Raw genomic sequence first — 12,002 nt, 5'->3', positions numbered from 1 at the left:
AAAGAAAGAAAGAAAGAAAGAAAGAAAGAAAGAAAGAAAGAAAGAAAGAAAAGAAGAAAAGTCAAACTGTGAGGGTGCTCGCCGCCAAGCATGCTGGCCAAGTTTGATCCCTGGAACCCACCTAACGGAAGGAGCGAGCAACTCCTGCAAGTTCTTCCTAGGTGCACACACACATGTGGCACACAGAGACAGAGACAAGGCGGGCACTCACTTCAGCAGCACAGCGCTTGCCCAGCGCGCAGAGCACTTTGTTGACCCTGCCACTGAGGCGACAGATGAAAGTTTGCCGTGCTCTGCCCTCACAATTAGATGACTACTGCAGAGTGTCTACAGTCTGAAGTTTGTTTGGCCCAGCTTTTCGGGCATCACCAAGGCAACACTGGGCCTCTATTCTCAAAATAAATAAATAAAAACAAAAAGCAAGTCTGCTCCCAGCACAGCTGGCCAACAACCCCCAGGCCAGGCCAGTTACGTAGCTAACCCAGCTAACGGAGGAAGCTAACGGAGGAAGGGTGGACTTTGGCTTTGATTTCTCTGTAGGTGGAGAAGCCCGCCTCGTGCCTACTATAATTCTTCAAATCAGCAGAAGGTAAATGTCTACAGAAAAACAAGAATGAAAAAAAAGTTATTTTCTTAAAAAACTTGTGTGTGTGCCTGAGTGTGTGTGTGTGCCCCAATGCATGTGTACGCTCCAGCGTGGCCATGGGCGTACAAAGGCGTCAGACCCCCGGGCCTGCAGTTACAGCAGCTGCGAGCCACCACGTGGGTGCCGGGACCTCAACTCCCATCGTCTGCAGGGGCAGCCTGTGCTCGGAGCTGCTGGGCCATCTTTTCAGCCCGAGCTTCCCTGCTGCAAAGCAGATCATCTGGCTGATGTGACAACCAGACGGAGCCTCTAAAGAGGGCTGTGAGGTGAAATCCGCACTCGAAACCCTGCGCTGCAAAGCCTGGAATCCAGCAGTGCTGGCTCTTGCTTCCACACTGTAGATCGGCCCTGCAGTAAGAAGGTAAGAAGCCGTTGCTGTCATTATGAACTTGTGTTCCATAAAAAATCCAGACGTGGATAGCCAGAGGTCTGAGTGTCCATGCCCTGACCCCCTGACTGAGGAGCTTTCTCTAGCCTGTGGGAAAACTGCTCAGGTTGTGGCCCACGTGGCTGCGCCAGGTCTGTGTCCTACTTCTACTCTTTGGCTTTGCTCACGTCTACCCTGCACTTGCTAAAAGAATGTTTTTGGCTAGGTCTTAACCCTTGTTGATTGTAAATTGAAAACGCTTTTGTGAACGACTGTTCATCGCTTTCTTTACTAGGGCTCGTGTAACTGAAAATGAAGTCCCATTTCAGGTTCTCTTTTCCCACATGGCAGGGTAGCCCTCACTGTGTGGGCTTCTGGCAGGCCGCTGCTGGGTAAAGGCAGATACACACACAAAGAGAGATGGTTTCCAAGCAGAGGGAGAGGAAAGCTTTAAGATCACCCATCTACGGTTCCCCAGCAAATCACCCCAGGCGTTCACATCTAAAGAGCCCGTTACACAGCCAGGCATGGAGGCGCACGCCTGTGATCTCAGCACTCAAGGAGGCAAAGGCAGGTGGATCTTTGTGAGTTTGAGGCCAGCCTGGTCTACAAAGCGAGTCCAGGACAGACAGGCTACACAGAGAAACCCTGTCTCAAAAAACTAAAACTAGAAAGAAAAAAAAAAAAAAGACCATATTATACAAATAGTAACCAAGAGAAAAAAAATAATCAATTGCTTAAAAAGTTGTTTTGTTTTTTTTTTGTAAATCTGTGGGCCTTCCTCCATATGAATACCTTATGGAAAACGGACATGAATGGTGTGTTCACATCACACACACGAAGGGAGCAGCGGCCCTGAGGTGCTGCTGGTGTGAGGTAGCAATGCTGGTAGGGAATGAGGACCTGGCTTATTTTGTTTCTGAGACACAGGGTCTCACTATGTAGCCTGGGCTGGGGTAGAGTTCATTACATGGTCCATGTCGGCCTCAACTCTGTGGAATTGTCTTGCCTCTGCTGACTGAATGTTAGGAGTATAGAAGTGTACCAGCATGCCTGACTAAACAATCACTCTTTTGAACTTTTTTTGCACATATTTAATTGGAGTGCTTGTATGTGGGTGTGTGCAAGCGTGCGTGTGTGCGTGTGTGTGTGTGAGAGGACAACTTGAGGAAGCAGCTCACCTATCTACATGGATTCTGAGACTGAACTCAGGCTGTCAGGCTCGGCAGCAAATGCTCTGATTTGCTGAGCCATCTCACTTTCCCCCAAAACCTTTCTTTTAGGATCATAACTGGTTAAACAGTGCCTAAAAGGAATGCCACACACCTTGACGATTGAGAACAGCAACATTCAAACAATGTCCAACAAAGAAACCCGAACTAACAGAAACATTCTGGAACATCTGGAAGTACCTTGGTTAGGAAGCTGTAAAACTTCGATAAGGGTTAATGAGAGGTCTTGGTATTTAAATTTAAGTGAAGTAAACACATTTTATGTCTTTTTTTTTCCAACAAAAATTAAGCCCAAATTTGAACAACTGTGTAATGATCCACCTTTTAAACATTAATTTAAAAATTCCATTCCCTGGCTCTAAGAATAAACTCCAAACATTTCTTTGCAAATGGCTGGTCATGCAGGATCTGACTCACTGCTAACTTTCCACGGCGCTTTAGAAGGACTTGGCCCTCCTGCCACCACCCAAGTCCCCTCACTGAAAGGTGGCCCTAGGCAAGGACACCTGCTGATGGGAGTGCATTGTCACTTCATAACTAGGACCTTGTCCTCACCCTGTCACCTTTAATCTCCAGGTGGGTCACCTCAAAGCCTGAATTGTTCCAGCTCTGCTGTGAACCTCACAGGGAGAACCACCTTGGAGGTCAGCCTCTGGCGTGCCTGGGAGAAGAGCTCCTTTCGGTGTGGTGGCTCCAGTCACAGGCATGCACCAGGTGAAAGGAGAAGGTGGACCAGGCTCTGTACTGACGGCCCTCTGCTTCCCGAACCGCAGTGCAGACGGCTCTCAAGTTCCCGCTGCCGCGACTTTCCTGCCAGGAACCCTGGGCCCAGATGACCCCACACTTCCTTAAGTTGCTTGTCAGCTTCGGCTCTTTTTACCACAGCAAAGCTACAACTAACCCCTCCCTTGAATGTTGCTTCTGAAACCAAGCCGCAGGGGTCTCCGGGCTGCAGCGGTGACACAACTTCCCCAGTTTTCTATGAGAAAGTGGAAAGGCCACCAGCCATGGCGGCATCTGCCTGCAAGCCCAGCACTCGGGAAGGGAGAGGGGAGCATCCTGAGTTTCTGGGTGAGCCTTGCCTACACAAGTCAGCCCGTGTCGAGACACACCCCGGAGGAGCTCTCTCCGGAGTTAGTAGGCCCAAAACACGGGCTACGGCTTTGCTTGTCTCGCTGTACTCTGAGGCAGCAGCTTCTACACCTTTCATTGAACATACACTATATAAAATAATTTTAGGTGGGGCTGCAGAGACGGCTCAGCGGTCAGGAGCACTGGCTGCTCTTCCAGAGGTCCTGAGTCCAGTTCCCAGCACCCACAGGGTGGCTCCCGACCATCCATCATGAGATCTGCTGCCCTCTCCTGGGGTGCAGGTGTACATGCAGACAGAGCATTGGGTACATAATAAACAAATCTTTAAAAAAAAAACATTAAAATAAGAATTAAAAAATTTTAAAAAGTGTTTGTATACTTCCAAATTGTATGTTTGCTCACAAATGTACTATTAAGGTAATATGTTATAATGCATACAGCATAAAAATGATGAATACATAAAAAGATCCAATATCTGCCAAAAAAATCAGTGGTAGGATATCTGCTAGCATGTACTTGGGTTTATATCCACTACCACTGAAAAGGGAATTGCTTAATGAAGTCCTACTGTGAAACATGCAAATTGAGCTACATTAAGTAGAACACACATGTATAGATGCAACATCTGTAACTGTGAATGCTGTTCATGCAGTATATAAATGATCCTGTACATTCCAGCTGCAGTGAAATTAAACAACGTTTTTATTTTATTCCTCAGACTTTTCTGCTTATTTTTCTCCTATAAGTATACTACAAGTTTTATATTCAGGAAAAAAAAACCTTAAAGTTATTGAAAGAAAATAACACATATCAAAGGCAGTATATTTCTTGTGCTTGCAATCTGGTAAGCCTGAAAAGAAATAAAGCTCACTAGTCCTTTCCTGGCTCTAAGAGTTATTAGTTAGGTAAGTAATTCAGCAGACTGAGGACCTTGTGGAATGATCTGCTGGGTGCCACAACCGCACTGGGCTGGAGAAGCACATACATTAAAAAGTCTGTGGTGCCTAACCAAACCACCAGGGGCCGCTATTGTTTCACCAAAAGACTAAACGTTCATGAGCCTTTTAACTCACTAAACACATGCCTTTGCCCTCTCCTGATAGTTATAAAGTCTTAACAGAAGGCATAACCATATAAACAATTATATGCTCATATCCCCAAAGGTCAACTGAAGTGGCGTGGAAATACAGTTTCTCCCAGTTCCCACGCAGGAACTAACGGAGTTGGACTGGAGACAGGATACACACTGTTATCAAGGCAAAAGTTTAGGGCTGGCAAGGTGGCTCAGGGGGTTAGGGCACTTGCTGCCAAGTCCGAGGACCTGAGTTTGATCCCTGAACCCACATGACTGAAGGTGAGAACCAACTAAAACTTAAATACTCTACAAAAATAATTTTTGTTTGTTTTGTTTTTTTGAGATAAGATTTCTCTGTGTAGCCCTGACTGTCCTGGACTCACTTTGTAGATCAGGCTATCCTCAAACTCAGAGCTCCACCTGCCTCTGCCTCCTGAGTGCCTCCACTATGCCAGGCCAATAGTAGGATTTTAATGCTACTATGTACCACTGTTCATGGGTTAAAATATATCATTCTTTCCAAATTTTAATCTCAGAGACACACCTTTCTACTTTGCTTTCAAATTCTCTTTGCGTGTACGGGTGTTTGCTGCATATGTATTCCGAGCGCCACACACATGCACTGCAGGTCAGAGAGGACATCAGGTCTTCTGAGAACACAATTACAGATGGCTGTGAGCTGCCGTGGGAGCCAGGAACTGAAGCGGGGCCTCAGGACCAGCAGCCAATGCACTTAAGTACTGAGCCACCTCTCCAACCCCAGCATTGTTATCCGCAGCTGTAAAGTCTTAGCAGCTAACTTCTCCATCTATAAAGCAGTGATATTGGGCAGGGCATGATAGCACATGCCTTTAATCCCAGCACTAGGGAAACAGAGGACAGCAGGTGTCTCTAAGTTCAAGGCCAGGCTGGTCTACGCAGCAAGTTCAGGACATCCAGGGCTACACAGAAAGACCCTATCTCCAACAAAAGAAAACAAACAAAGTGGTGACATTAACTGCTAGAGTTGTTTGCAGACTCAGCACCGCCGTGTTAATAGTAAGGTTTGGTAAGTGTTCACGTCCCTGTAGGACTAAAGGCCTTCCAGCTTCCGTGGCTGCTGAGACCATGTTCAGGTAAGACAGGACTCTGCTCAAGCAGCAAACAATGTGTTAGCCATGATGTTCCAGGACATGGGTCTCCATGTCAGTCACCATGAGAAGGGACCGTGACAAGCCATCCACTGACGCTTCTCATCTCTGAAAATAAGGAGGGGGTCAAGCGGATCTTGACATCAACTCCCCCTCCCCCTGCAAACCAGCCCAACTGGGCCTGTAAAACCTGCTCTACAGGAGCAACTGTTTCATTTTTGCAAGATGTACTTTCCTGACACGCATAAAGTTGGGGAGCAAGGGCTACAGCACCCATGGGTAACATCATTTAGCACTGCTGAGGTCTGTAACACACCCGAGATAGGGTTAGGCTCTAGCGATATGAAAAGAAAAGATGGTACTCTCTCTCCCATCAAAGAATTTAGACTCAAATTGACAAAGTTACAGAGAAGTTGTTACAGTGCAACAGGATGAAGGGCTATGGCAACACGGGGTAGAGCAGATGCCCTATCTTACATATGCTCTGGTCAGGCAGGTCCAGGGAATCCAGAAGGAACTGCTCTGATTTGCCTAGACCTGCTTCAGGATGAAGGTCTTCCTGGGTAAGGAATTTTCTGACCTATGTACTCCTAGGCTTGATAACTAACATGAAAATGAGAAGCAAACTGCCTACAGCACAGCATAGAGATGAGGGATGAGAGTGTCTAAGACACATCAGAAGAGATTGTCCTGCTAATTAGCAGACATACTGTGTTTCAGTCTTAATATCTTTCTAAATTCCCTCTCCTCCGCAATGTTTTTCACTGACTTTCCTCTTCTCTGTAAGATGCTAGGCTCAGCTTTTCCAAATCCTTTAAACCCCTGCCGCCTCTGTGCTCCTGCCAATATGCCTTCATTGATCTGAGACTCTCAAACCACGGCATCATGGGGCTGGAGAAGACATCAAAAAGCAAATGCCAGCCTCCGCCATCAGCCAGTTTCAAAGGCCACAAATCCCCATCTGCTTACCAGACCCTCGGCGGTAAGCTCTGGAACATCCTGGATGGTACAGCACGGGTAATCCAGCACCGAGATGCTGCAAGATGCGGAGAGAAGAGCAAGCTTGAGGTAACGGCAGCAGCAGGAAATCCCCACCTCTGAAAAGGGCAGGGACTGTTCCTTCCCGGCAGACTCCCTTCAAGATGCTTAGTGACCTTCACTGAAACTGAGGGCACGCCCACTGCAGTCTCCCCTCCTTGGTGACAGAGGAGCCATGGGCTCTTTTAGGGTGGGCTGCCCGGTATAGACAACCCGAGGTAAGGCAGAAAGGCGGCTCCTTTCCTCCTTTGCTCTCAGCCTCTTTAGGGAACACGAGGAACTAAGCACGTTGCCTCTGCATTTAAGTGTGTTTGCGACTACAACAGTATCCCAGAGGTGCTGCGTGAACACCCGCCACTAAGTCAGCACCACCATCAGCGTCATCCGTGGGTGTAAAGATGAGGACAAGATCTCTTGGTTTCTCTCCTGATCCTTCCAAAAGCCAGGAGCTCTGCGGGTAGCTTCCAAAGCCACCCTAGAGGAAGCCTGAAGCACAGGGCAGCCTTCTTGTGGCACTGCTAATCAGGCAGTAGCTCAGGAATGATATACAATAATGTCTGCCCCCAAAATAATATTTGCAAGAAAGCCACAGCTCCGCTGTGAACCCAGGGAAGCGGGCATGGGCCAGGGAAGGAGACAAGGCACCACAGTGGGGTAAGAGGGCACATTCACTCCACAAGTAGCCGCTACCCCTCCCCTCTCCCCGCTAGTGCAATGCACAACCTGGGCTAGCCGATTTCTAGGGTCCCTTCTGTTTCTGACACTCAGTGAAGTCGTAGTGCCATCTGAACTAGCTGTTAACCACGGTGAGGATGTTGGCGAAGTGCGGGCTATAAACTGAGTGTGACTGTCCTAGATGTGGCTCTGCATTTTGGAAGTCAGACTTCCTAAGAGCAAACCATCTGCTTGGCTGGAAATGTTACCACTGTTTAGAAAACCCGGGTCAGATGACCGAGTCGAACCTCAGTCAGAGAAAGGTCAGCTCAGGAGACGGCAGGCATTTGTAACGCTGGCCCTCATCTTAATCACCCTTTGGGTTCTCTGGATCGCCCTATCAGGACGAATATTCTTGGCTCATTCATTCACTCACCTATCTCCCACTTTAAAGAACCACGGCAAAGCAGGCACTGCAACTAGGAAATGGGACAGGACCTAAAGCTCAGAATTTGTCCTAATTGCTCAGTGACCTGAATTCTAGCTCTGTGGTAGAGTTCAACAAAGTAGTGTCATTATTTTAAACATGCAAGTATCGTGGGGTTCAGAGAAACTATCTCCCTGGAATTACTATGTAAAACATATTTTGGGGCAGTAAGATAGTTCAGCTCCTAATGCCAGCACTGACAACCGAGCTTCACCCCAGGACATCAGGGTGAAGAGGAGAGCCTGCTCCTGCAGGCCGTGCTGACCTCCATACCCACGCCTTGGCGTGTGCACACCCACACACAGGCATGAGCAGCAGACTTGAAAAAGTAACAAGTTTTACAAGTGTATTTACAACTACAAATTGATGGAACTTACAGTCTACTCAGAGCCCAGCTGTCCAGACAAACGGCTGCTACACAACCCAGAAGTCTCCTGGAGCCTTTTGCCACAGAAAGTTTCATCTTGCGGCTTCACTTCAGAATATTTTTCAGCTTTTGAAATCATTAATATATAAAATCCACACCAGAGGACAATCCACACATTCCCATCATTAACACTTCAAGCTCAGCGCTAACAGGGAAAGCTCTGAGAAAGGAGGGGCTAAGGCCTGGCACCAGGAGAAATGAAGCGTGCAGAGACGCGGGGACTGTCTCAGTTCTCCAAAGTGCTCCCTTGAAATCTCTGCAGCGTACCTGTTTCTGGCAGTGATGTAGGACAGGATGTTTTGATTGAAGAACTTGAGGATCAAGGGGATGCAGTTGGCAAATACCAAGTGCTGTGACACGCATTCAAACTGAAGGAAAGAATCAAGCAGAGGCGTTCGCTTATGGGGGAGATAGGAAACACTTAAAAAGATGAGAACTACAGATAGAACACCTGCTCCTAAAAATCTCTGCTGTCTCCCGTGTTATCCGTCTGCCGGTCTCTGAAATGGGCACACTCACATTCGCCAGCCTACCTTACATACAGACATCCGTCTGCCAGTCTCTGAAATGGGCACACTCACATTCGCCAGCCTACCTTACATACAATCTTATAATCTGCTGCAAGTGGATGATCAAAAACACAGAGCAAACACACTAGAAAGAAAAACACAGCCCAAACAAATAGCGAGAATTGCTGTGAGTTTTGTTCCTAAGCTCACTGCGAAAGAAGGCTCCCTGAGGGAGCTGGTGGCCCAGTGGACCTCTGCTCGCCATGTCTCAGCTGTGACTGACAGAGCAGGGACAGCGGTGGGCAGCTGCTGGCAGCAGTCAGGCTGGAGACAGCCCACAGTAACACTGGCTTGTTGGTCTCAGTGGTCTGTCCTATATGCTGTCATTTCTGACACTCAGAATATCCATGTATCAATGAATGGATGAGCAAGAGCCTCTTCGGCCAGCAGACACTGGGAAATCCAGGCTGTCTCCGATGAGACAAATACCAGTACGTATGGGTCTATTCGGCTCTCTTAAATCCACACGAGGTCTGTGTCCAGGAAGACCTCTGGGGTATGAAGCAAAATCACAGAGTTAGTCACCCTGGGTTTTTATGACACACTGAGGAGCGCCAAGGAAAAGGCAGCCTCCAATTAGACTTGGGATGCTGGGACAGTACAGAAACGAGGTTGAAAAGGCTGTTTTAACCCCCATCTCTGTGTCATCAGCAAGAATAGCCATGGCAGAAAGGTAAGCTGCTCTGTTCCCCAGTGCCTGGTTAGAGGTGTGGAGTCAGCTTGTGCCATAACCACTTCCTCTTCTGCTCAATATTTTCTCCCTGGATGCCACCCAAAGGGATTTACCAAAGTTCCAGGCAAATGAGCCAGTACATACCTACTATCAAAAGATAAGAAGTTTTTAAAATTGGAGCTATGTCCAGGCTCTGTCAGGACTTAGCCACACTGACCCACAGCGTGGCCAGGCCCATCAGGATCTCCGTGGGTCTGCCTCCCAAGAGAAACACTGAGAAATGCATCCGCGAGGAAAGGGGAGCAAAGTCTCCTCACCAGTCTGCTCTTTCCAGGCCTGATGCTGCTCAGGAAACTCCGCACACGGCCAGGGTCACAGAGCCTGTAGGCCCGTCCTGGTACACTGACTCTCTTCTATCAGGCTTTATTCTGGGTGCTTAGGTGGAAAATGGGTAAAGCTCAGGGCAGAAATGGGAAGGCGTCCATATTCCCGAGCGCTCACTCCAGAAGCAGCCATTCCTTTGTCCTCATTTTGTCCCTCTGTCTTGGTCATGCCTCCAGGCCCAAGGCAAACAATGGCTCTATGGGAAAGCAGAGTCTTGACCTTTAACCCTACTCTCCTCGCCTATAAAGTAGGGAAAGCTGGAGTGCTCAGGAGGCAGAGGTAGGAGGGTCTCTGTGAGTTCAAGGCCATCCTAGTCTACATAGTGAGTTCCAGGATAGCTACACAGTGAGACTGTCTCAAAACAAAACAAAACCAACAACAATTAAAGAAAAAAATACCCCCAAACCCCCACCAGGTCCCTCCCCAAGAAAACAGGGATAAAATAGGGCTCCCAGGAGTGAGCAGCTCACAAAGCTTTGCAGGATGTCCAGCCCATCAGTTATTTCCTAACTGTGTGCTAGCAGCTGCATGCTTCCTGCCAAGCCCTATGGCTTCATGCACTACCAGGACACGTCTGTCGCCGCCACTCGGAGCCAGAGCTCCAGCAACATTTAATTGCTCGCCAAAGTCCTCTTCTCTTTCTCCTCGGAGCCTTTCTGCTTGAATTGGTTCTTGTCTTCCCTGATAACTCCCAGTTCTGGTTCTCTGGAACTCTGGTTAAAAGCTGGGTCAGGTATTTCTACAGCCCAATGCCTCTCTGCTTCACACCCCTCTACAGCTGGGCATTTATGTATCTGCTGCAAGACTGTGTGGACTCTAAGAGCCTGAACTGTGCCTCACTGGGCTAGCACTCAGATGTCAGGGAAGTGCTTCAAACAGACAGCTGAGGCCAACAGCAGGGACCTTTCCTGAATGGTTGAATTGATTCTGACCATAGGAGTAATGTTAAGAATCCCCAGGCAGACCCTGAGCTAACTTCCTGAGATTAGAGACTTCTGCATCCTCCTAGGATGGCTCCCCACATCCCACTCGTATCCTCACCATCCACTCATGCAACATGGAGCTGGCCTCGCTCATGGAAGACAAAGAAAAAGCCAAACAATGCTCAGCAGTACAAGGATTCTTGCAGTGCCCCACAGCGTGAGGGGCACTTGGAGCTTGTAACTCAGCACTCCGAAGTGCTCACCTGGTAGATATGGTTGAGTTTGAAGTGTTTGAGGAGCAGAAGGAGCAGGGCAGAGATGCTCTTTACAATGATCTCCTTGTGTCTGTTCACGTCAATGCCGAGCTTCATGCTCTGGAGAACAGTTACGCTACAAGGGAGATAAGGGAGTGATGGAGTGAGGCTAGGAGGAAGACCCAAGGAGTTGGGCTAGGTTTTCTCTATATGTGTGTGTATGTATGTACATGGCCAGAGCTTAGGAAACCTGAGCCTCTGTGCTAGAGAAATCTCTAAGGACCCCGTTTAGAAATGTGTCCTCGAAAAAGCTCTTATGGTCTCTTTGCTGATGTTCGAGCGAATGCATCCACTGGCACTGTCTACCCGTCTACCCAGCAGCTCCGGCACGAGCACTGAGGTTTTCTGTCGGACCCTAGTTCTGAGCCACACAGAGGCCAGCAGAAGACCCTGCAGGGGACAGGAGCTGTATGCAGAGGCCGATTCCTGTAAGTGTGAACAGTGAGCAGGGACACGGGGAGGCCCTGGACACAGGACACTAGTGTCCAGCAGCTGCCCCAGTGGAAGCACTCACGGCATCTCCTCGGGCAGGACATCTGCCAGGATATTGATAGAGTCTGTCTTAGCCTTGGAGGTGGGGGCTGCAGCCAGCAGAATCTTAAGCAGAGCAATCTGGGAGACAGAAAGAGAGGAGACCCACCCTTGTCTACCCCTTCAGCAAGACAGCGGGTCTTCCAGACGCCTCCAGCCCAAAGGAAGGATTTCAAAGCCTTTATCTAAGCATACAGGAATGCAAGCAGGTGTTTATCCTGAGGCCTGTGAGGCCAAGGAAGAAGGCCAAAGCAAGCTGTGTTGCCTCAGGGCTGCGCGCCTTCTAAAGGGAGAACAGAACAAAGTGGGCGGGGCATGCAGAGAGAGTGGGAAGGGCAATGCAGAGAGTGGGCGGGGCATGCAGAGAGAGTGGGAGGGGCATGTGTGGGGGAGAGTGGGAGGGGCATGTGTGTGGGAGAGAGTGGGCGGGGCATGTGTGGGGGAGAGAGTGGGCGGGGCA

General features: G+C 48.8%; 1 protein-coding gene across 1 annotated transcript in view; it reads right to left on the bottom strand.

Moving 5' to 3' along the window:
• The window catches only part of Strip2 (striatin interacting protein 2), a gene marked incomplete at its 5' end in the record, with an annotated part of 34,179 nt that overhangs the window by 6,168 nt on the left and 16,009 nt on the right, over positions 1–12,002 (bottom strand). Inside the window, 4 exon segments of the mRNA XM_055608204.1 lie at positions 6,512–6,578; positions 8,416–8,516; positions 10,961–11,087; positions 11,526–11,623. Of these exon segments, the coding sequence (XP_055464179.1) occupies positions 6,512–6,578; positions 8,416–8,516; positions 10,961–11,087; positions 11,526–11,623 (393 nt within the window).

Source organism: Psammomys obesus, unplaced genomic scaffold, assembly GCF_907164565.1.
Source record: "Psammomys obesus unplaced genomic scaffold, mPsaObe1.curated_primary_1811, whole genome shotgun sequence".
Lineage (NCBI taxonomy): Eukaryota > Metazoa > Chordata > Mammalia > Rodentia > Muridae > Psammomys > Psammomys obesus.
The sequence above is the reverse complement of the archived record's forward strand: the minus strand, read 5'-3'. Positions and strand labels throughout refer to the sequence as shown.